At 36.4% G+C, this 25983-nt stretch overlaps 1 protein-coding gene across 1 annotated transcript in view; it reads right to left on the reverse strand.

Annotated features, from left to right (window-relative positions):
• Positions 1-2942: 2942 nt before the first annotated feature.
• The window catches only part of smchd1 (structural maintenance of chromosomes flexible hinge domain containing 1), a 66336-nt gene continuing 43295 nt past the window's right edge, over positions 2943-25983 (reverse strand). The window contains exons 34-49 of the mRNA XM_079865413.1: positions 25831-25946; positions 22068-22129; positions 21722-21809; positions 21505-21636; positions 20203-20349; positions 19479-19605; positions 18466-18585; positions 18044-18129; positions 17787-17909; positions 16222-16403; positions 13569-13678; positions 11732-11802; positions 11482-11656; positions 10209-10367; positions 9421-9519; positions 2943-3993 (exon numbers count right to left, since the gene is read on the reverse strand). Coding sequence (XP_079721539.1) covers positions 3986-3993; positions 9421-9519; positions 10209-10367; positions 11482-11656; positions 11732-11802; positions 13569-13678; positions 16222-16403; positions 17787-17909; positions 18044-18129; positions 18466-18585; positions 19479-19605; positions 20203-20349; positions 21505-21636; positions 21722-21809; positions 22068-22129; positions 25831-25946 — 1805 coding nt within the window. The 3' untranslated portion in view covers positions 2943-3985. The remainder of the gene's footprint in view (positions 3994-9420; positions 9520-10208; positions 10368-11481; positions 11657-11731; positions 11803-13568; positions 13679-16221; positions 16404-17786; positions 17910-18043; positions 18130-18465; positions 18586-19478; positions 19606-20202; positions 20350-21504; positions 21637-21721; positions 21810-22067; positions 22130-25830; positions 25947-25983) is intronic.

The following is a 25983-nucleotide window of genomic DNA, read 5'->3' on the forward strand; positions in this document are numbered from 1 at the left end:
GTTCAGGTCTGGAGAAATACTTGGCCACTCCATCACCTTCACCTTCCTCAGCAAGGCAGTTGTCATCTTGGCGGTGTGTTTGGGGTCATCATGCCGAGGGCATCATGTTCTGCTTCTGAATGTCGCAGTACATGTTGGAATCCATGTTTCCCTCAATGAAGCTCAGCCAGCAGCACTCATGCATCCCCAGACCATGATACTACCACCACCATGCTTGACTGTAGGCAAGACACAATTTTCTTGGTACTCCTTACCAGGGCGTCGCCACACATGCTGGACACCATCTGAGCCAAACAAGTTAATCTTAGCCTCATCAGACCACATGCAGGACATGGTTCCAGTAATTCATGCTCTTGGACAGGTTGCTTTCAGCAAACTGTTTGCGGGCTTTCTTGTGAGCCAGCTTCAGACAGGCATCCTTCTGGTTTTATTTCAGTTAGCCTAATAGCTGGTTTGATTTGCATTGAGAGATGATCTTATGGAAAGTACTCCATGCCAATCTCTAGGTATGGTAAAGGCTATGTGATGATGTGCGGCTATTTTAATTCCAAAGGCCAAGGGAACTTTATCAGGATGCATAGTATCCTGGATCCATGAAGTAACTGGCCTTTAAAAATAAAAATCTGCCTGCCTCTATGGGAATTTAACATAGGGGTGTCAGACTTATGCACCCTGTATTTTAAGGAAGAACATTTATTTATTTACGATACATTATTCATTCATAAAGAAAATTGGTGTCCTTAAAGGTTGGATTTTTCCTATTTTTTGTGTGTAGTATGCATTAAATTCGGACATACTACATCCGCCATTTTGTCATTGTCATGTGACCTACGGCATCAGTCGCGTTGCTTCACTTCCACTCACAAACCTTCTCCGTGGGATAGTAAAGTGTCCATCGAAAGCACATTTCAGAATCTCACCGGAAGTAGTAGGTCATATGTGACCCTGGACCACAAAACCAGTCACGAGTCGCACGGGTATATTTGTGGCAATAGCCAAAAATACATTGTATGGGTCAAAATTATCGATTTTTCTTTTAAGCCAAAAATCATTAGGATATTAAGTAAAGATCATGTTCCATGAACATATTTTGTACATTTCCTACCGTAAATATACAAAACATTTATTTTTGTGAGTGAATAAAGCACAATCGCCAACATAATTGGACAATTTTAAAGGCAATTTTCTCAATGTTTCGATTTTTTTGCACCCTCAGATTCCAGATTTTCAAATAGTTGTATTTATTCAGCTTTCAGATGATGTATAAATCTCAATTTAACATTTTTTTTACCCATGTGACTGGTTTTGTGGTCCAGGGTCACATATAGTATGGAAGTAGGCATATTCTGACACAGCATCAGTCCACTTTTACTAGTACAGAATAAGGCAGTTGCTAATAAGTGGCTAAATGGGACTAAAGATGTTGTCGGGGACATTAAACATCACACTGAACAAGTAAACTCGTCTACTTACTGGTTCACTTTCACAGCCTCATTGTGTTTGTGATTGCGGGGCTCTTAATATCGTACTAACTCATGCTTCCAGGGAAAATGTTTTTTAAATACTGAAAGAGTTGTCGGAAGCTTAATGGTGGTCATGTTGAAGTCATGCGACTGCAGTATACAGCCTACATTTAGCTTCTTTGAGAATCAAACTTCTGTTGATCAAAGCCAATAGAAAAAGCTACAGAAGCCAATAAAAAAATCCTATTGTTTTTTTTTCCAAGGGAACCACCGTAATGCTAACTTCCGGGTTGGCCTATAAGAACTCATCATCCCTACAACACTCTATAGACATTATAGACATGGCTGGGAATCCCCAGGAGCTCTGGGAGAACAGGATGGACTCGAACAGCGGTTAAGGTTACAAACTCCGGCCTCAGAGAGTTTAGCAGGAGTAGCAATAGCGACAGTAGTGTTTGATCAGTCTGGCATGGACACTGGGGTGAGTTCTGTGCCTCATATTGATTCATGTAGTATACCAGCTATAAACTGCCGTTTTCGTGGTGGCCCGTCAGTGATAGCGGACGAAAGTCAACAAAGACAGAGTAGCCTACCGCGACAGCCAAAAGACTTGCAATAAATCGCGCAATGTTGAAACCGAGGAAGTCAAGACTCTTTCAAACTGTTAATCATGCAAGAATCATCTGGAACTCTAAAACTAAACCCAAAGGAATATTGGGAGGACATATAAATATAAGTAGCATATTGCCAAAAATAGGCCAGATACAGAATTTACTTATTGATTCTAATTTGGATTTTTTGTGGATATCTGAGACTTGGTTGAATCATAATGTTCCTACTGACTTAATTAACATACCAGAATTCACTTGCTATATGAGAGAAAGGGCCAAAGGAAGGGGAGGGGGTGTTTTAATTTATATTAGGAAGCATTTTAAATGTTTAGAACTTGAATTGAACGTGAACGTGAACATGGAGTGCTTGGGATTGAATGTAATTCTTTCTCCAAACATGAAATTTAACAGTTGTGCTTTATAATCCTCCATGTCTCGATGTAAATTTCTACAATGAACTGAAGAATCTTCTTTTTCTTGTTGACAACTGTTGTGAATGTATGATGTTTGGGAAGGGTTTTACCACAAGGGTCTGTACTTGGCCCATTGTTGTTTACAATGTACATAAATGACCTATCAAAATGCTGTCTGGTTGTCAACTGTCAGATGTATGCTAATGACACTGTGGTCCAGGTTTCCACTTAAACAACCTGACAAAGGCATTACAGAATATCTCTAAATGGCTCAAGTTATCTCATTTATCTCTTAATGTTAAGAAAACAGTTTCCATGCGTTTCTCCATGAAATAGGCATGTATATATTTGAGGTGCAGATCGAAAATTAAGTAATAGAAGCAGTGAATGAAGTCAAGTACCTTGGGATTATTCTGGATAAAAATTTCAAATTTGATAATCATCTGCAAGAAGGTCAAACCAAACATAAATTGTTTTCGGGATTTGTCACGTCACACTGCAAAACTATACATGCATGCAATGATATTTTCACATCTATTATATTGCGTCACATCATGGTCACAAGCCTGTCCAACTAAATTAAAACCTATTTTCTCAAATTTACAAACAGGCAATAAAAATGATGGACCGGAAACCTATGAGATGGCATCGTTGTGATGTTTTGTCCCAAAGTACAAGACCTCTTTTGGTCAGTCTGCTTTCTCTGCAAAGGGGCCAAAACTCTGGAATGCTTTACCTACTAATTTAAAACTAGAGACCGATGGCAATGCTTTTAACAGAGGACTTAAACAATGGCTAAAAACAAAACAACAGTGCTCGCATGAATAACCTACTGCTGAGATATTTTCTGATTATGATGCTTTTGCTTTATAACTTATGTATGTAAATAATTTGAATATATGTTATTTTTATTTATTTTTTTGCATCTGTAATCAAACGGTATAATTTCTTTATCCTTTTTTGTTAGTATTGTTATCATTACTTTTGTTATCAGTATTATTGTTGTATTTTCTTTCTAAAAGCCTCCCTAGACAGGTGTTGAAAATTAGCATGTGTGCTAAAACACCCAAACTAATACATATGGTTCACTTCGTACAATGTAATTGTAATGTCCATGTCAAAAAAATAAATAAATAAATAGAGCATACATTGAAATGCTAGTGTACACTGTGTGTGTGTGTTCAAAAACTAAAGTACACATTGGGCTTTACAGTCACAGGAAAAAGATGGCTATAGTAAAAATGTGATTGCTGGAAGGTCTGTTGAATAAAAAAAGGATGACAGGACCTGATGTTACTGAAAAATCTTTTTTTTTTTCTCAAAGAATGATACAAAATATATTAACATTTTTTTTGCTTTCTGCTTAAATCCTGAAATTTAAAACAATGTGTAAAGAGTGTAAAGTAAAAAAAAAAAAAAAAGGGATTTACAAAGAACACTAAACAATCTTTGATACTCTAAGCTCAAAAAGCATTGCTTCAGCTGTCAGCTCGTTGCATCATGAATCTGCAGGGGGAAAAACAACAACAAACTATTAACTTCAAAAAGCAACAGACAAGACAAAAAAAAAACTATTACACCAATTTCACACAATTCGTTTGCAGTACATATGAGGTACGGAAGCAGCCATTGTGCTTTCACACAAGATGAGTTTGCAGTGGATAACTAATCTGCGGCTTCTGAATCAATAAAAAGAAAATTGGGTCAAAACGAAATTCGGTTGGAGTTATAAACAGCTTGACAAAGCAAACTTTGTGGAAAAGTTTGGTGGTAAACACCTTCAAACTACAATTTGCCCATGATAATAACGTAATAAGTAGGTGTGGCTCTGAAGCTCCGCCTTCTTTGATGTGGAAATCTCTGGTTAATTTCTTCTGTTCAGTCAAGGTCAAGTTTAGACAGAAGTAAAAACCTGAACACACTGGAGAGCTGCACTGTAGTAGAATATTAAGCTCTAATTCTTATTGAAAGTGATACTGACATTTTTTTTTCATGTTTAAAACTGTAAAGCTGCTTGCTTTAAACAATCCATTGTATAAAGTGCTATATAAATAAATGTGACATGACTTGATATCCACATCACTATGATCAGATGCTTTCTTAACTGCCATTTTCTCACCGCTGATATTTTTGTGTTTGAGAGGAAAGCATGCAGCACATATTTACATTATAGCAGTGTGGATGTGCTTTTTTAACCCCTTTTTTGTGACAATAGTACCTAAATACACAAAAGAAAAAAAAAAGAAAAAAAAAGAAAAGTGGGACCAAATAGAAGATGTAGGTGACATTAAGATAAAAGAAAAACTTTACACCTACAGAATAACTTTAAACTACTAACCTATTTTCAACAGAATAATTTTTTTTTTTTTAATGAATTAACAAATTAATAGTATTTTGTGTTATAAAACCATGTAAAACTATAGTAATTAGCAGTGCACAGGAGAGGAATCCTGTTCTGATCAATGCTGATGGTAGGATGTAGTTAGAGGAGGTGTTAGATGGTGAGGATGATGGCTCTGGACTTCATGGGAGGAGCTGATGGGGTGGAATGCCAGAAATCCTGTTGTTTATGGGGGCTGGGTGTGTGTGGCTTGATGTCGCTGATTTGCATCCGCTAACTCCAGATCTGAAAGGTAGCAGAGGATATAAATGTGTGCCCAGTTCTGGTTCCTAAGCCTGTTAACTTTAGGCACTAAACTGAGGGCAAAATACTAAATCCCATCGTCCCGTCCTGGTACATGTGGCTGAGCTGCGGTTGTGGCGTGGGTTATAGTAGCTGTTTGTCTGCTGGACTTGGTGATATAACTCTGCTCCTTTTCGGTCTCTGTCAACCTTTAGACATTAGTGCCGGCGCTCTGGGATGTTTGATGGGGGTATCTGCTATTTGTGCAGATAATGGAGGAATGGAGGTGGTGTGGGAGTAGAAGATATTTGACCTTCTGGTGTTAGTGTTGCATGCTTCTTTACAACAGTAAGGGGACTGTATGGTCAACTTAAATGGCATAATTCTGGTTCCACATCCTCCTGAATTGTTCTAATGTCCACTGGTTTATCAATATATATACATCTATATATCTATATCTATGTCTACACATACACACACACACACACACACACACACAACTGTTCAAAAGTTTTAGATCGGTAAGATTTTTCTATGTTTTTAAAAGAAGTATCTTCTGCTCACCCAGGCTGCATTTATTTGATAAAAATATTGTGAAATATGACAATTTAAAATGACTGTTTTCTATTTTAATATATTTTAAAATGTAATTTATTCCTCAGATGAAAGCTGAATTTTCAGCATCATTACTCCAGTCTTCAGTGTCACATGATCCTTCAGAAATCATTCTAATATGCTGATTTTATGCTAAAAAAATTCATTATTATTTTCAATGTTGAAAACAGTTGTGTACAATTTTTTTTTTCAAAATTCTTTGATGAATAGAAAGTTCAAAAGAACAGCATTTATTTAAAATAGAATATTTTCTAACATTATAAATGTCTTTACTGTAACTTTTGATCAGTTTAACTCTATAAAATAATAAAAGTACTGATTTATTTTATTTCTTTCCCCCAAAAATAAAATTAAAATTCTTGTTTTCAACATTGATAATAATCATAAATGTTTCTTGAGCATCAAATCATCATATTAGAATGATTTCTGAAGGATCATGTGACACTGAAGACTGGAGTAATGATGCTGAAAATTCAGCTTTGACATCACAGGAATAAATTACACTTTACTATATATTCACATAGAAAACAGCTGTTTTAAATTGTAATATTTCACAATAATTTTTGTTTGTATTTTTAATCAAATAAATGCAGCCTTGGTGAGCAGAAGATACTTCTTTTAAAAACATTACAAATTTTACCGATCTAAAACTTTTGACCGGTAGTGTATATATATTTAAATTCCACAATAGAGATTACATTTTTGATCATAGACTGTCTTGGGCAAAGATGGTTTTCGAGTGGACCTTTGGCATTCAACCATCCAGATGGAGAGTGCTGTCTGTACTGAATGCTGTCTCCTGGTCACTGCAGTATGCATCCTATAATCACAATTACATCCTAAATCCTTCTGAGAACCAAAAGTGTCTGGATGAGATGGAAGAAAGAAAGAGGAAGAGTCCTACCACATGTAATGCAAAGAAGCCTACAGTATGATGTGCGAAAGATGCTTTGCACATTTTCAGCTCCCCTGAAGGGCGAGTGTCCAGGCAAGACCACATGGTCTAAGACTTACTACAAACCTACTATACTACTTACTACCAACTACCATAAAACAATGTTGAATCTACAGGACTTTTTGAATTGTAAATAGCTTTGCTTTGTTGTAAAAAAAAAAAAAAAAAAGTATCTGTGGAAAATTTTACAAAGAGAATAAACATAGCCTAATTGAATCACTGAATTACTTCTTGTATCATTCTTCCATTCCCCTGCCACTTCCAGGACTGGGTTGTGGTGTCAGCAGGCTAAGTACCCCCCACATGCCCTTTTCCCCAGCTCCCCCTGAAGGATCCCAAGGAGTTCCCAAGCCAGTCGAGAGATATAATCCCTCCAGCACATCCTAAATCTGCCTCTGGGTCTCTTGCTAGATGGACTTGCCCAGAACACCTACACCTGGAATATCACAGACAAGGGACAGCCATGGTGGAGTCCAACACTCACTGGGAACATGCTTAACTTTCTACCGAGAATGTTGATACAGCTCTTGCACTGGTTGAATAGGGACTGGAATGACATGCGTAAGCGGCACCGGTACCCCATAAACTAATAGTGTCCTGGTACCCCATAAACCAATAGTGTCCCACACAAAACAAAACACCCCTAGGAACATTGTCATAAGCCTTTTTCAAATCCACAAAACACATGTAGTCTAGATAAGCAAACTCCCTAAAAAAGGGTAAAAAGCTAGTCCACTGTTTCACATACAGGAGGGAATCTGATTTGTTACTCCTCCAGCCGAGGTTTGACGACTGGACGGATTCTTCTTTCCAGTATTCTGGCATAGGTTTTCCTACCCTTGGTAGGCGGAGAAGTGTGATCTCTTGATAATTGGAACACACCCTCCAGTTTTTTAAATATGGGAACCACCACACTCATCTGCCAATAGCCAGGTGCTCTCCATGATTCCCATGCAATGTTAAACAGGCATGTCAGCAAAGACAGCCTGACCACATCCAGGTCATTCAGTATCTCAGAACAAATCTAGTCCAGTTTTTGACTACCCTTATGCTGAGTTCACATTGCACCTTTTTTCAAAGTCATCAGATCACTGTTCTTTTCACACTGCACGACTATCTGGGGTAGCATTCAGTTGCTGTGTGCACGTTGCACGATTGATCGTCGACAGGAGGTTACACACTGCATGACTTTACAATAGGAAGAATCGCCAACAACTCTGTCTGGTCCGCAAACTAGGTTTCACAACCAAAATGATTGCGATCCAAATTGTCTGTGAGCTGATTTTCAGCGAAAAGGAGAAAAAGAAAAAAGGATTGAGCAGGAAATGGTTGGGGAGACGCAGGGAGCAAGGATTGTGTGTTCTACACAGAGAGTTGGAGGTAAATAAATAATTTTGCAATGTGCTGCTGGTCAAATAAATGTTTGTACTTTGTTTCTGTTTGATATAATTGTAAAACTGTGTATGCTAATTAATTCTGATATTCTGGTCTATAACTCCGATGTAATTTTCAGTCAGAACACTTTTCACACAGCAGAATTTTGAATCACAGACAGGTCCAGATTATTTAGCATGCCAAATATCTCACGGGCATCAGCAACGCATTGCCGATTCTCTCAGAACTCAGATTTGATAATGCACGGATTTGCCTCCGATTTTGGCATTTGTGGGCCAACCAAAACTCCTTCTCCATGGCTCCTCTGAATCCTTTTTTGTTTGCTTCCAGGACCACTGTGGCTGCAGTCTTTATAGCCTGGTGGCAGTGTATAAACATACATTCAGAAAATGACATGGTGAAGGGTGGAAGGAATTTAAAGGGGTCCTATAATGCCCCTTTTTACAAGATGTAAAATAAGTCTCTAATTTCCCCTGAGTGTGTATGTTAAGTTTTAGCTCAAAATACACCAACGTGCCGTTTTTGTGTGTGTCCCTTTAAATGCAAATTAGCTGCTGCTCCCGGCACAGAGGGCGGAGATTCAAGATCACGTGTGGTAGCAGCTCCAATTACCTCACACACTTTTAGCCTTTTATGTTCAAACCGGAGTCGGACAAAGATGGAGAGATTCAAGAAGATGTGACATGTAGAATGCAACAGGACGTTTCTGAATGGATAGTTGATGAATTTTTGTACTGTAGCTGATGTGGAGTTAACTATCTTCAAGTCATTGATTAGCATATTCTGTCATGATAATCTATAAATCGCTCCATATATGCTCCATGAAGTTAGAACAGTGTTGCGTGTTCCCAGGGGAGAGGTTTATTTCAATTTTAGGGTTTGTGATGTCACTAACCCGGGAAGAAGCTTGTTGTAGTCCCTACTAGCCATTTGTTGTAGTCCTTAAAAAGCAATTTCTTTAAAAGAAAATAACTCCATTCCTAAAATGTTCCATTCATTACTTTTATATAGATTTATATATTAAGTTGCTCAGGCAAGTGGCAAAACATTCAAACATGGTACTTCTCTTATGTGAAAATGTAGTATCACAAACTTTTTCAATTAAAACTTACCAACCAGGCAAACTGCCTCCAATGCTTTTTTCTTGACAACTTTTTGTAAAAGAAATACTGCAGGTCATAAAAAAAAAAAAAAAAAAACATTCTATAGAAGCCATGGATCAACTGCACACTGCAAACGCATCTTATGTAAAAGCACAATGAGCGTGCAGCTTCTGCACCACATAGTACTGCAAACATCATGTGTGAAACAGGAGAGCAAACACTTCAGATGACCATTGATTTACCCAGCTTGCAAGGTTTGCGACGGTTCCGTTTAGGAGGGACTGAGGGCTCAGCCGTTTCAGGCTCAAGGCTTCGTTTCACTCTTTTTTGAGGAGTTCTGGCTGCAAACACACATACATACACATTTCAGTCAACATTTGTCAGAATTCACCAATTACAGAAAGTATTGAGTACGTAGAAGTTAAAGGAATCATTCCTATCCCCATTTGAAGGAATATGTTTTGCCATTGCTAAGGCACAAAAAGCATCAAATTAGCTGAAAGTTCACACACTTGCAAATACATTGCATTCAGAAAGTATTCAGACCCCTCCATTTTTTCACAGTTTTATAATTTGCAGCCGTATGCTAAAATACACATGAACAAAACATTTTTCACACTTTTAATCTATTTTATACAACACAATGACAAAACAAAAGCAAATCATCAAAAGTCTGGTTTTGCGTTCAGTAAAGTATTCAGATCCCTTCATTTGTTTTTAAATGTTGGCATGTTGCTGCCTTATCTAGTCAATAAAAGTAGAAATGTCCATCCAGCCACATCAGTTAAGGGTCTGGGCTAATGTTGAGATCCCCTTCCAAATCACTGTGATATTGGCCAATAAACTTAACCCCAAGTTTGCAGAGTCAGACTTTTTCTTAAACCTGAATTAAATTATGTCATATAATAATAGACTGTTGTACTAAGGCTGTAGTTTCTTCATGTAAACTCTCAATACTTAAGTATACAGTACTGCATTACAAGCATGCTGTGCATGAGAAATACCAATCTACAATGGTAAAAACACATACCAAGGGTTTGCTCAAGTTCTCTTAACTCTTCCTCTTGCTGCTTGAGCTCTTGTCGTTTCTGTTTCATCTGAGGACTCTGCAGGTACTTAAAATGATTGTTATATTCGTATTCGACATCAGAGGCCTTCTGCATTGCACCACTGTACTGCTGTAATAACTCTGTAAATGAACATTCAAATATAAGAGACAGAGATTACATACAGTTTTCATCCATTTATATGAAGAGACGCATCATCTTCTCTCACATTTTTTATGACAAGACACCACAGGTGAATAGGCTATTATGATTTTCTGAAATGTTATGTTTAAATGTGTAAAGTATGCATCATCTAATTAAATATGCACCAATTTGCATATATTTCCAGAACTAAAATCTGAACATTGAATAATTATTTTAATTTTCTTGTCATATTAGAGATAAAGGTTTTCACAGAGGGGATTTTGAATATCTCTCTTTATCAATCTTTATCAATTATGAAAATTTTAGCACATGTAAGTGCTACTGAAGTGGATATTTCTGGTTCAGTGCAGAAAAAAAATCTAATATTGAGAAAAAAGCCTTTAAAGATATGTACTGTAATTGAAATCGGTCAGAAATACTGTAGATAAAGTTTAATAAAATAAACACAAAGGAAGAGTTCACTTATGAATGAAAATTCTGTCATCATTTACTCAACCTCAAGTTGTTTGAAACCTGTATGAATTTCTTTCTTCTGCTGAACACAAAGGAAGATATTTTGAAGAAAGTCAGTAACCAGAAAGTTGATGTACTCCATTGACTTCCATAGTAGGAAACAAAAATACTATGGAAGTCAATGGGGTCTATCAACTGTTTGGTTACAGACATTCTTCAAAATATCTTCCTTTGTGTTCAGCAGAAGACAGAAATTCATACAGGTTTCAAACAACTTGAGGGCGAGTAAATGATGACAGAATTTTCATTTTTAAGTGAACTATTCCTTTAAATATGCATTTCGGATGTTTTCTTTCCACTAGTCTGAAATAAGATGTATTATGGAAGCAAAATAGCCCCAAATCTCTAAACTGACCAGTTAATGAAAAAACAGTGGTTTTGCCTATAGTGTCTTGCCTTAAGTACCATAAGAATAATATATGCATTCCAACATTATACTGAAGCAATACAATAATGATTAACACAACTTTTGTTTTTGGTTATCTGTTACGTTTAATATGAGAGAGAAACATCCTAAGTACAGAGAAAAAAAAAAAAAAAAATCTTCCACTGCACCAAAAGAGAAAGTATGTTAGTTACCTATCTGAAGGCATGTATGGTTGTACTCTTTGGGAAATGGTGCTCCGAAGACTTGCCCTCGAAGTTTCTCGATGGGTGGAGCTTTGTTCTGCACACCACCAAACTTCCCGTTGCTGCGTATCCGCTCCCCTTGACGCGTTAGGAGCGTGGGGCACTGCATCTTATTTTGAACCACCTACCAAATATTCACGTTTATACACGCTGTGGTAAATATTTGAAGATTCTTCAACACAAACACTCAGTCTCTTACCCCCCGACGATAATGATTAGCAGAATCCAAATCATCAATCAATATGGTGTCTCCAAGAAAGGTTGTAAAAACTGAAAAGAGTCAGAACACATCAATAGCTTCATTATTTGATTATGTTTGCCTGATCATATTTACAAGTATTAAAAATAATGCATGCCAACATTTACAGGCTACCAAATATTTTAGGCAAATATGATTGCTCAATCCACAATACACACACATGTCATGCGCACACCATTAGATCATTTGATACTGCCAATATAGCCTCTATGCCAAGACACTTAGCTGTGAAGAAAGATTGCAAATAAGAAAATTCCATTACATCATTCTATGACATTAATATGGCAGTATTCTTGAAAGATTTAAGAAAGTGCAATGTTCATGCATACAAAACTATACAAACTATGTTAAGACACCAAATAGAATGCATGCTGGGAGAGGGAGGTGTTAGAGTATGTTTTCATACTCAAACTCATATTCATGCTCTCAAACTCCAAATACCCATTCAAACAGGTCATTCATGCTCTCATTATGTGAATTAATCTATTAATTCAGGGTTCACCAATCTCGGTCCTGGAGGGCCGCTGTCCTGCAGAGTTTAGCTCCAACCAGCTCCAACACACCTGTTTGAAAGTTTCTAGTATGCCTAGTGAGACCTTGATTAGCTGGTTCAGGTGTGTTTAATTGGGGTTGGAGCTAAACTCTGCAGGACAGCGGCCCTCCAGGACCGAGATTGGTGAACCCTGTATTAATTTGTTAATCATGGGTTATTTTCTGGAAAATCTGTTTTGCATCCCTGTAGTGAAAATTCATCATGCTATTTTTCATCAGTATAACCAGGATCCCAGATTAATACCTAGTGATCACTAAATGAGAGTGAAAATTGGCTTTGGTTAGTAAATGAGACAGATGGAATTGTTTTGGAAGTGCAGCAGGGGTGTCAGGGTATGACAGTTGCCATACTTTGGTTGCCTAGTAAATGCCAAAATATTTATTATAAATAAGAGAATTATGTTTTAAATGATTACATTAGTTGTGAATTCAATCATTTTAATTATTAACAGAAGTAAATAAAGAACAATATATTGAGTTAAAAAGCCTATAACAACTATTAATAACTAGTTCACGTGTGAACTGTCATTCTGGCTGTCAACTATCAACCGGGGCACAACACAGATAACAGAACACAAATACTTTCTGGAGAATTTATAGGGCTTGTGTTGTTTGTTTTTTAATCTTATTTTCTCATGTGTACTTTTTGTGCTCTCTTGCACACAGTGCGGCAATCATGAACTCTACAGGAATGTACACAGGAGATCAGAGGCTAAGGTCAAGATTTTTGCTAAATAACACTTTACGGAGTGTTTCTGAACAAACCCTATAGTGTGCATTCAAAACATTTGCCATATACAGCATGAGTTGCATGACATTATTTTTTAGCATTCTATTTTTAAGCTTGAAGGTCACCATTCACTGCCATTAAATGGATGAGCAGTGCATTTTCCAAAATTTCTTTTGTTTTCTGAAAAAGACAGAAGGTCATATGGCTTTAGAACAACATTAAAAACTCAAGTAAAAAAAAACCTCATTGGGGATCAAAGACATTGTGCAGTTTTTTATTGGTGTATTTATTCATTTTATGTTTTTTTTTAAACAAACTGCTTTTATTGTAGAATCATAAGGTACTTGACTATGTTATTTTTTATTCATTCATATATCAGCAGCCGCATATAATCTGCCATTTTATGTCTGAATCTGGCAGGAACGGAAAGTTCATTTTTGACTCTAAATCTACCATTGTGTTGTATGCTGTTGTCAGTGAGTGTGAATGACTTGCCTTTATTGCAGCTTTCTACATGCTCAGGAAAAATGAGCAGATCTTTGACAAACACAGGATTTCCAATTGGACGGAAGAGAGACGAGCCATTCCTGATGTGAGGCAATTGCCTAAGACACATGAAAAAAAAAAGCATACAAAAAGCAAATCGATACTGTTAATCCAGCCCTAGCATTGGTTGTTTAAATTTCAGAGCAGCAAATCAGCATTTTATAAATATTCCAAACTTTTGACCAGTAATGTATATGTAATGAATCACTTCTATCTTTCAAAACTAGGGTTGCCGGTTAGTCGGTTCGGTTAGTAGCAGAAATAAAACTTCCACAGGAATTGGCGAAGCCACGCAGTCCTTGACGGACAGATCGTTAACACAGCTGGTCCATAAGGTAATTATGTAGGGCAGGAAATCCAAACGTTCACCTATCATTCATCAACCTCAAATATGGCATATCATTTGAGGCATGCAAGTATTAGCCTAACATTATCCACTTTACATGGCCGTTCGCTCAAACGTTAACTTTAACCTAGATAAATTTGCACATTATTTAGCACATATCTGAGTGTTCGTGTGGAGTGTGGAAGCTAAATTAGTACTGCACTTACTTCATGCCTAACTTAATGAGCCTTCCTCTCTAAAGGCACATCCACTATACTGTGGAGATGACGAGTCGGCATCGTCAACTTCATCTTTGCAGCCGACATTTACTCAGAAAACACAAGTTTATTAATAAGTTGTTAAAATATTCAGTCTCCTAGCTGTTTTTTCCAACACATTCATTTTTATAAAAAAAAAAAAAGGCTAGTATTAATGAAAAAATTTGGTTATTTCGTGGAGCCTTTCTTAAACACGTCTACTCTCTTCTCAGCTCCATAGTGCCTTTTCCAACACATTCATAATCATTACTTTTGTCGGTGCATTAAAATTCCTTCTCAGCCCTACTAAAAAACACGAAGTATCTGGAAATATTTGGATATTTGAGAATGTACAGTATGTATGTATCAGGGTTTCCGTTGTCCGGTAATTGCCGGACATTGGCCGGAAAAAAAATGAAATGTCAGACAAAATTAAATCTCTCCGGTCAAATTGTCCGATTAAAATTGTCTAATAATCCCGCCCCCCTAACACAATCTGAATTTGAGAATAAGCCTAAAATGTATAAAGCAAAAATACACCGACCTTTGGCTATGTTATAAAGAAACAGGCTCTACCGTTTGAAAGTTATTAAACATTATTACATGGCTTGGTTGAATTCCAATGTGGAATGCGGTCTGTTATTTCTTGATAACAGACCGCTGCGAAGCACTAGCGGTGCCAGGATTTTGATTGTAGGTGGGCCTCCAGAAAACTGGATGGGCCAGTTAAAATAAGCCAAAAAAAAAACAAAAAAAACAAAACAAACCGGGTTCCCCTTCATCTCCGTTTCAGCGCTTTTCTGGGCACTGAGGACAGCGACTCAGTAGCCTATCGAATTTAATGCGTAATTAGCATAGGTAAAAAAATAAAAATAAAAAAAAAATAAAAAAAATTAAACAGGATTTTTTTTGTTGCTTTTTAATACAATTACAATTTCATTTAATTTATTGTTTAATAAAATTATAGACCTATTATTTTTTGTTTATTAACAGCAACAACAGCTGTAAAGATGAAGTTGACGATCGCCATCTCCGTAGTGAACGCGCCTATAGAGAAATGCACATCATGGATTACATAATCAGAGAGTAGCCTATTTCTTTTCGTTTTAAATTGTTAAAAAGACATTTCAAGCTTTCTTAAGATGTATTTCATGTCTGTGAGGCCTACGCTGAGTTTCGTTAAATTAGGATGAGATGCGCTCCAGTTCACGAGCAATGAAAGTGACCGCGCGGGCGCCTCCATGATTAGGCCTATCGTCTGCTATATTCAGGCAATTGGTTGATAAAAAATTATTAAAATTAAGATACAATTTATACAAAACGAAATTCACTCCAGAAAAGTCTTTCTACAAAACAAAACTTAATTAAATGGTCAAAATCATGTCTGACCCGCTCCATGTCTCTCGATATTGCGCATCCTGTCTTACTCGTGCGGTTCACTTTTCATAATCAACATAAATTAAAAAATAACATTATAATATTTTAACAAATATTAAACTAAATGAGCTTAATGGCTACAACACGTATAGTAGACCTCTCTATTTGTACAAATTGCTGCACATTCATTTTATTCTGAATTTTGCACACATAAGTTGAAAGGCATTTGTTTGTGCATGCATAGCAAAACATATCTGCAACATTTATCAAGTTCACTGATAATTATGCGCGCATTTATTAATTATTATCTTAATGAATAAATGAAATGAGGATGAAGCATATAAACTGCGTTGTTTGTTTAGAATGGAATGGATCGCAAATAGATCCGAATGAAGAAACGAGCCATAGTAGAAAATGTTTTTTTTTCCGTCTATTTGAAAGTTAGGCTAATAAACATGTTACATTCGGCCTGATTATGTCATTTTTTAAGTTACATAGCCTGCCTCCAGTTTTCCTCAACTTGACTAATTAAGAGGCGATATTTGACCGGCATATCATCAAAATGTCCGGAAAACGAAACCACTGCCAGTCACTTTGACCGGCACCATTTTTTTCTAGCGGAAACTCTGGTATGTATGCATACCTGTCATTTGGTCTCCAGAAGACAGTCTCGAGGGGTAAGACTTGTTGTCGTCCTTGTGTATCATTATAGATTTTCTTGGCAGCAGATGTTGTTTCAGTAACCACACAGTCCATGTCACCAAGGATATGCCAAGAGATCACCTTCGCTGCATCATCATCGTCCACCTGTGCCAGATGAGCTACCTACAAATCATTACATGAACTAAAATGTCTTTGACAGGTTGATCCAGTGGTTCTCAACTTTTTTGGATGAATGTCTGGGGCCAGATTTAGGCTTGGGCAGGGGTGAATTTAGAATTTAGGCACAGATATATTCTTCTGTTTTTTACGATTTGTGATTTTATTAAAATCTGAGGTGGGCTGTATATGTTGATGAAGGGCTGTAAAATGCACCAACAAGTCAAAAACTAACATCAGAAAATTGAAGTATTTTACTTTTATTAGCTACAAGTAACGGCGCGACGTGTTATACACTCACAACGGCGTCATTCTGCAGCGGAAAAGCAGAGGCTGACAATCATAAGAGCAAAAATGGGCAGAAATATCAAGGTATGAATTACAGGGAGCTTAATGTATCTTCATGAATATGTATCTTCATATTTACTTAGAAATGGTAGCAATTTCAATATCGAGTCACGAGCAAAACTTAAAAAATAAAATTAAAAAAAAGTTAATTTACAGGACTTTAAAAGCGGTTTGTCTCCATAAGATTTTTTTCTAATGTTTCCCAATTGTGTTTCTCTAATAAGCGTGAGTCTAATATTGGTACTGTGATGCTTATGTTCTGGAGCTGTGACATGATCAAGGTGTACTGGAAAGAGATACATAAAATTGTTCAGAAGACCTACTTAGAGAGAACTTATACTTCTGTTGTGGTCCACTCTCCATTTCCCTTCTGTTAATATGTGGTTGAATCAAATTGCTTTTTTCCTACCGGAGGTCTAATGATTTCTAGCATATTTGGTCCCCTCTTTGGAATTTTCTTGAAAATGTATCTTGAATGTCCTTATTTCTTGCCTTTTTTTTTGTGCTATTACACTTCACTCGATGAACTCCTTGAACTACCAGTTGATGGATGATTGTATTTGCCACTATGAGACACCTGTACCACAGTTTTGATACTGTAAAACTAAAAAAAAAGAAATAGTAGCATTTTACTTAGTGAAAATTAGATAAAAACCCTCATATCAGGGAGAAGTGTTTAAATAAATACAGAATAATCGCCAGTGACCAAGAGAACGGACAACGGAATAAAGTGCTTGAGAAAAATGTGTCATTGCTACACACAAGTATGGAAGCTCATTTCCACCACATATAGATTGATGTTTTGTCATAATTTTGACTTTGTTATAATTATGACTTATGTCTTATTTCAACTTTTTATGTCAGTGATGACTTAGTATGTCGTAATTAAAAAATGTATGTTATAATTATGCATAACATATGTTAACAGGCCAGTGTTGATGTTTCAATAAGCATGAAACTTTTCCAAGACTCATTTCACCCTGCTGACTCCTGGATGTGCACTTGTGATGGGATCACATGATACAAAAATCAAACACATACCTTTCCCAGAACGTGCGGACTGCCTTTGAAAGGGTCAGGAATGCTACATTTCCGTCTAGGTTGATTCGCCATTTCGATCAAAATTGCATTCTTGGCATTTATTACATTCTTTATTGCTGATACCTAGACAGATACGTAAACAAAAAGACAAACAAGCATCTATGATGATTGGAATAAAATGCATGCTTCTACACAGACCAAACAACAATGAAACAGCATTTATGTTAGTGTTCATGTGTGTGCATGTCCAAACTCACAGTGGTTAGTTCTGAGATGTCTAAGCCACTTTTCATGAGCTCTGGTTTAAGTTCATTTAGTTTGTGGGATGCATCTCGCACCTGACCTGTAGAAAAAATATATATATATGAGAGTCACACATGATCTTGATCCTAAATTAATGAATTAATTAAATTAATGAATTAATTAATGCATAAATGAATAAATAAATGCATTAATACATAAAAAAAAACACATACACACATATGTGTATGTTTTTATGTATATATATACACATATTTTATACATATTTATATATGTGTTTTTTATATATATATATATATATATATATATATATATATATATATATATATATATATATATATATATATATATATATATATATATATATATAATATGAATAAAATAAATGCATAACAGCATGAATGAATGAATTGCCTACACTCAAGTTCAGATTTCAGTTGTTCATTGGTCTCAAAGATGTCCCGGTACATCAAAACGGTTTTGGAAAGGTGATCTTTCTTCTTACTGAGATTCGCAATGACTTCCTGATATTCTGTATCTGGAATAGATCAAAATATAATTTGTAGTAAGAATTTAACAGTTGTAGTTTCCCAAAATTGTGACTTTATGGTGGCATAGGTGTTCAACTCGTAAATCCAATCACTCCAACAAGATTTCATAATGGGTAGCACAGCACACAGTAAAATCTCATTGGTATGAAAATCAAGTCAAGTCCAATTTATTTGTACAGCGCTTCAAAGCAGCTTTACAGAAAATCATGAAGTTTGCGTTTATAAAATCTTAAAATCTTCCTGCCTTATAGTTGCATTCAGCAGGTAACTAGAATTATACAATTCACATTTTGCAATGATAAACAATCAAGACGTTGAGATTTGCAATAAAGCTGGGGTGTCCAAACCTGCTCCTGGAGGAGTACTCCTGCACTGTCCTGCAGAGTTTGGCTCCAGCTTGCCTCCACACTCCTGCCTGGAAGTTTCTAGTATGCCTAGTAAGAGCTTGATCATCAGGCTCAGGTGTTTAATTGGTGTTGGCGCTAAACTCTGCAGGACAGTGGCCCTCCAGGAGCAGGATTGGACACCCCTGCTATGCGTGTATATAATATAATATAATATAATATAATATAATATAATATAATATAATATAATATAATATATACAACTCTACATATAAAGCAGTGCAATAATATTTATAATAATTCTACACAGCTACATATTAAACAGAAATGTTACTTGTCGTAAGAAACCTGTCACACTCCATTCGATTATGGATTTAGTTCATTTAAAAAAAACAAAAAACATTTAATATTTATTTTATTATGATATGGAGTAAATTTGATTGGTTACAGAAATATTACAATTATAATATCTAGCTCTTAACTGTCATACTCATTAGTAATGTAACGAATATTGGGCTCTTTGTCTGCTGACTAACCATTGCAGAATCTGAAAGGCAGGCTGTACGGAGTGATGGTAACGCTAGACTGCTGAAACTCAGGATGGAACTGGAGAATGTACTCAGCTCCATCCTCACCAGGACTGTTCTCCAAAAGAACCAAATCCTACAGGACACAAACAATAACACACATTTACCAACAATGACCAGTGAACAGGACAGCTTTTTCTTTAAAACCAGACTTCATGTCCATAATCATCTTTAGGCTGCTTTAATAAACCGTTTTAGGAAAAAGAAGAAATCTAGTAAGTGTAAATTTGTGTATGTGCAAACATTATTTAAAAGGGTCTACCACTTTAGGATGAGAGCTATAACATGCTAAATAAAATTAAAAGACTTTATCTGTCCTGCTGTATTTAAAAATCAAATCTTACAATAAAATCACAATAATAAATTCTGTATTTCGAAATGTTTTGAACAAAAATTAACCATACGTATATATATTTCTTTTTCCTCAAATCAAGTCAAATCAAGGTGAATTTATCACCATTGATACAAGGTTAACGAAAACTTTTAAGTGTTTTAGTTCATTAAAATAAAGCTGGAATAAAATAAAAAATAAAATACATTTTGGATTAAAAAAACCTTGCTTACAAAACATAGAACAAACATTTGAAATATTGCCCTGGAAATGAACTGAAAAAACAAAATTTGTATAAAATAAAAAAGCTAATTCAATACAGTATATACAGTAAACACTCACAGTAATGAGAGTCTCCCCGTTAGTAAGACTGTATGACAAACTTTTTGCTCCATTCTCAAACAAAGGAACCACCATGTCTCTAGTGCCATTAACTGTAACCACCACTTTTCCATCTATACCTTCACCAGCAGCGTTATCATATTGGTCCTGCAAAGTAAGAAGAAAACACACAATTGTAGGTCTGTAGCAAATTTTAGGGATGTCCCGATCAAGGTTTTTGTGCCCCTATCCGATCCGAGTCATTGAATACTGAGTATCTGCCAATACAGAGTCCCGATCCACTATTCGTTACTAGTGCTTTGTGCACACTTCAAGTACAAATAAGTTATTAAAATCAATCCAATGTATACAGGGGGTGTGTAGAGAGATTCTTTGAGGGTAACATGTAAAAAAGGGGCATTTATCAGTAAGGACTAATATAACAATTACTACAGAGTAAAGTGCTATGAAACAATTTGAGTGCGATAAGACGCAAAAAAAAGGAACTCAAGTCTGTATGAAGTGTTGTCTGTGAAGCAGCTCTCTGTGAACAAACACCCGAAAGGTAAGCACAGAATGCATCAGATAGCACGGCAGTGCCACATTGAGTTCTCAAAAACAAAACAAAAACATATGAAATTATGTCAAAATTCGAGTATCCTTGTAAGCAGAGACTTAAATGAGTTAAAAAGTGTTAAATGAACGTAAAGAGTATAGAGAAAATAAGATTAGGGCTGCACGATATAGTGTTTTAGCATCACATCAGTATTGCGATGTACGCAATAATCACATTGCAGGATGTGCGATGTCAAGTATAGGGATCGTAGTTGATCCTTTATGCTGTTTCTACATTATTTAGGAGGTTAAACGTGAAAGCATTACAATTTAAATACATTAAAGCTTTAATGTTAGGTGCAATCAATTGTTTGCAAGCAATCGATTAATTACAGAAAAGGATAAGTAAAAAAAAAAAAAAAAAACTTAATCGGCCCTGACACCGATCCTTGAGATCAGTTCGGGACATCCCTAATTTAATTGGATCTAATTGTTACTATTTGAGAATACAGAAATGCCAGAATACATACATTGCAGACATGCATTGCATAAATGCTCAGAATAAAGGAGTAATAAAGTAAAAATTACATAAAAAAATCATAAGACATTAAGAGGTCAATATTTTCAGATTTGCATTTGATTTGAAAGCAATAAAGAACAAGGGGCTTTGGGTTCCTACAGGCAATAGGTGGTGTTAGGCATCACATGAAGTTCAACATCATCTGTTAACACACGCAAACACTAGCTCTAGAAGAGACTGAAACTCACCATGATCTTTAGATTCAAGCGGGCCACCAGTGTGCGATTGGCCCGAATGTTACTATTGGAGACAACAGGAGTTGAAGGTGGAGTCTCAGGGGCTAACTTCATTGGTTTATTGGGAACAACGTTTAGTTCAATCTAAGACAGAAACACAAATGAGTATCCTACAGCAAGAAAAGTAGCGTTTACAACAAACTGGATGAAATAAATTGTATGTTCTCACCTGTTTGCTCCAAAGATGTTTGGTTTTGTCGAAAGCCAAAACAAATTGGACGACATACTTTCCTGCAAGTTCTGGAATCAGCTTATCCCTGAAAAAAAAAAAAGGAAATAAAAACACATCTATCTATCGTATAAATCCGTCTCACCGTCACTCTATCAATCATCTATATCTCTCCAATCATCCATCCATCATGTCTGTCTATCTAAAAGTTTTTCAAATATTATTACTAATGACTAAAAACAATATTTTTCAATGTTTTTAAGAAATAAAAGACATACAATACTTTGACGTTCTTATTTCAGGCCTTTAATGAGATGTAATGTGCTCAGTTGTATATATATATTACCTGAAGCAGAAGCACTCATCCTTTTCAGTGTCCTTGCGCTTACTACACTTCAGAGCAGAGGCCTAAGTTAAAACATAAAACACTTCGATTTACTCAAACTTTCAAAATCTCATTTCTTATGATGCATTCTCCTTCTAGGCATGCTATTACAATTTAGTCTGTTTGAATTTGTTGATAAAACCAACAAAATTTGAAAGTTGAGACTTCAAATTAAAAGTAACAAAGCTTATTGCGATTATTGGATGGCAGGCATGCTATGTTTAGTAAAGTGAACTAAAAGATAAATCTTGAGATTTAAGAATCCATATCAGTATTGATTAAAATTAAGTAATCAATATTGTCAACCCAGTCCACACAGCTGACACGTTTAACTGTTGTAGTTTATTTGGAAGCCAAAATTTCAGTGCATCCTAACTATAATGCCTGATCAAAAATGCCATTGGCTTTATCCTGTCAGGCATGTAAACAGTACTTCAATGTTGATAATAGTATATTTAATATAGTTTGTATATTTGACTGAATATAATGTAGCATCTTTATAACCTTTAATAAAAATGGTTTCCTCAATCTAAATGGTTCAGACCTTGGTGACTAAGATATGCAATTTGAACAAACATATGGTCAAAAGATTGTTGAGCTTCACAAAAGAAACATTGTATTTCTATGTTTCAGCTGGAGGTCCTGGACATCTTGTTCAGATTCATGGCATCATGGATTCTATCAAATCAACAGACAAATAATCTGCTAGAAATCTTATAATGGGCCGTGGTTGGATCTTCCATCAGGACAATGATCCAAAACAAACACACAATTCAAAAAATGGGTCAGGTTACTGAGCACAAAATTAAAGGGATAGTTCACTTTGAAATTAAATTTTGGTATGTTTTAGCTTACCTCAAGGGCATCCAAGATGTAGGTGTCTTTGTTTCCGCAGTAGTTTCAATTTTGATATTTTTAGGTCAAACCGTTCTTGTCTGTCAGTCATATAATGCAGGTCTATGGTCACTATCTGAAAGAGCATGCACAGAGAAGTCCAAATTAAACAATTCCCCATCGTAAGTACACATTGATGGCCTAAGACATGAAACGAGCGGTTTGTGTGAGAAAACGAACAGTATTTATATCGTTTTTACCTCTTGTACACTTTCCGGCGCTTGCGCAGACTAAGCCAGATCGCGCGCACACGTCACACACCAGGAAGCGCGCGCGCCCTCAGATCACTTGGACGTGGTTGTGTAGAGGTAAAAACTATATAAATACTGTTCGTTTTCTCACACAAACCGCTCGTTTCGTGTCTTAGGCCATCAATGTGTACTTACGATGGGGAATTGTTTAATTTGGACTTCTCTGTGCATGCTCTTTCAGATAGTGACCATAGACCTGCATTATATGACTGACAGACAAGAACGGTTTGACCTAAAAATATCAAAATTGAAACTACTGCGGAAACAAAGACACCTACATCTTGAATGCCCTTGAGGTAAGCTAAAACATACCAAAATTTAATTTCAAAGTGAACTATCCCTTTAAGGTTCTGCCATGGGCATCCCAGTCCTCTGACCTGGATCCTATAGAAAACTGAGGATCTAGGACCTAGAGAGATTCTTTATGGAGGAATGGTCTCTGACCTCTTGGCAGGTGTTCTCCAAACTCATTAGATATTATAGGAGAAAACCCAGAGCTGTTATGTTGGCAAAAGGAGGTTGCAAAAAGTATTGAATAAAAGGGTGCCATTATTGTGGGCAGTGTGTATTAGAGAAACATTTAATAATGAATTGTTTTACTTCACTTAAAGGTTACATTTTTGTGATTTTTAAAAAATAAAAGGTCAAAAAAAAAAGTCAGACCTTTGTGGTTCACTGTCAAAACTGACCGACCATAGGAAATTAATGGGTATGTCTCTTAACTCAGAGCAATTGTTTTTAAATATGTGCTGAATAAAATCTATGTATCAGCAAACACATAGGAATGAAATAGTCTATAAAACATCCAGAGTGGAAAAGATTTACACACTATTACAGATGTTATACTGCATTGCATTATTGCAAAAATGACACTTCAAAATGACAAAACAATTAGAATGTCTAGATATATATCTGATTGTATAATTTCTAATTTTACAAACTTAAAAGGTACAATATGCAAGATTTTCTGCCACTAGATGGCGCTATATTCCAAACAACAACAACAACAACAACAACAACGGCGTAGCTTGACGACGATGTGAAGGAGCGTGGAATGATGGGAACTGTCGTTTTCAACTCCACCGTGGATGTAAATCAGTCAGACGGGAATCGAAAAATCATGTTCATGGATGAGGTAAAGTTCTATTTTTACAAATGTTGTGTTTAATGACATGCTTTTATTTCATTAAAATGAATTAACCGCTAGAAAAGTAAGGTTTAATACTAAATTGGTTATCATAGATGTTACTGTATTTGTCGAATTCATTGTTGTGATAACGCTGCGCAGTTTTACATGTTCTAAACAATTGTTGTAAAAGTACATTCGAACATACCCACATCATTTGCCAAAATACTGATTAATCTTTATGTATAACACATGCTATATGTAACGAAGTTCAGATGTTATGGGAAGAAGAGGCGGGAACCGGCGGACATTCATGACACATTTTAATGATAAAAATAAAACAAATACAAAACGAAAGTAAAAGACAGCAGCCCCTCACGGACGACTGCTGTCACAATAAAACAAAACAAAACACCACAAGTTCAGGCCTGTCCTCTCTCGCTCTTCACTGTCGTCGCTCCCTCTTTAGGCCCTGATCACACCTAGCGCGTTCTTCAGGTTCGAAAACGCGAGGCACACAGCACTGCCCCATCACACAGAACGAGCAGTGTGCTGCATTTTTTATGTTGCTAGGCAACCACTGAAACAGCTGTCCTGTCAGTCAAGTACATGTCAAATCAGCCTTTTATTAACTTTATTTACTTTCTGTTAACGTTGTGGTAGTTACGGTTCGTGAAGTCGTTAAGCTCCTGGTAACTCACGAGAGTACCACAAGTTTATCCTCCATCATCGCACTCTCCGGGCGTTTAAGCAACTGTAGCTTTCATCACTAAAACTGAAGGCCCGCCTCTCCATTCATTCGATTGGACAGTGGAAAAAAACGCGATGACGTCGGGCGCTTTCTCCGCTCGGTGTTGCTTTTTTTTCAACTGCAAAAACGCGAGGCGCAGCAGGCGCATAAACAGCGCGCAGAACGCTCACTGCCATAGGAAACCAATTGAAAAAAGGCGCCTCTCACTGCAAAAAACACGTCAGGTGTGATCGGGGCCTTATGCTTCTGCTCCTCCGTGAGAGAACCAGCTGCAATCGGTAAAGAATAATTGTGTTCCATAACGACTGCACGAAACAAACTAACGTTTGTTGCTTGATGGACGCTACAACTTGACGCCATTGACTGGCGACTCTCAGCTCACCCCCGCTCACACACCCCGTTTTCTTGGTTAAAATTGCAATTTTCTCATAATTTAAAAATAGTTGCATACATTTAGGATATTGTAAGTAATCAACTTAACAAAATATATAACACTGGCCTTGTGATTTTGGGATATTTTAATGCAAAAATCTTACATGTTGTACCTTTAATGTCCTGGTCAAAACCCGTGAACAGCCAAGGTGTGACCAATTTTCAAAAAGCGTTGGAGGGTTATGAAAAATATTGTGAATTTGTTTTTTTTAAATTCACCCTTATAGTTTCAGTAAAGTGTCAAAATAAAGACAAAACAGAGTCACTCACTTCAGCGGGTGGACAGGACCCTGATGCTATGCCTTTCCAGAGCAGCATTGACAGGTTTGCTGGGCAGATGTTTCTCACTGGCCCACCCTCTTCAGGCATCACAACCACTGTAAACACTTCAGACAGTAGAAAAATGTGATTCACATAGTACCC

Source organism: Squalius cephalus (assembly GCF_949319135.1).
Source record: "Squalius cephalus genome assembly, chromosome: 3".
Lineage (NCBI taxonomy): Eukaryota > Metazoa > Chordata > Actinopteri > Cypriniformes > Leuciscidae > Squalius > Squalius cephalus.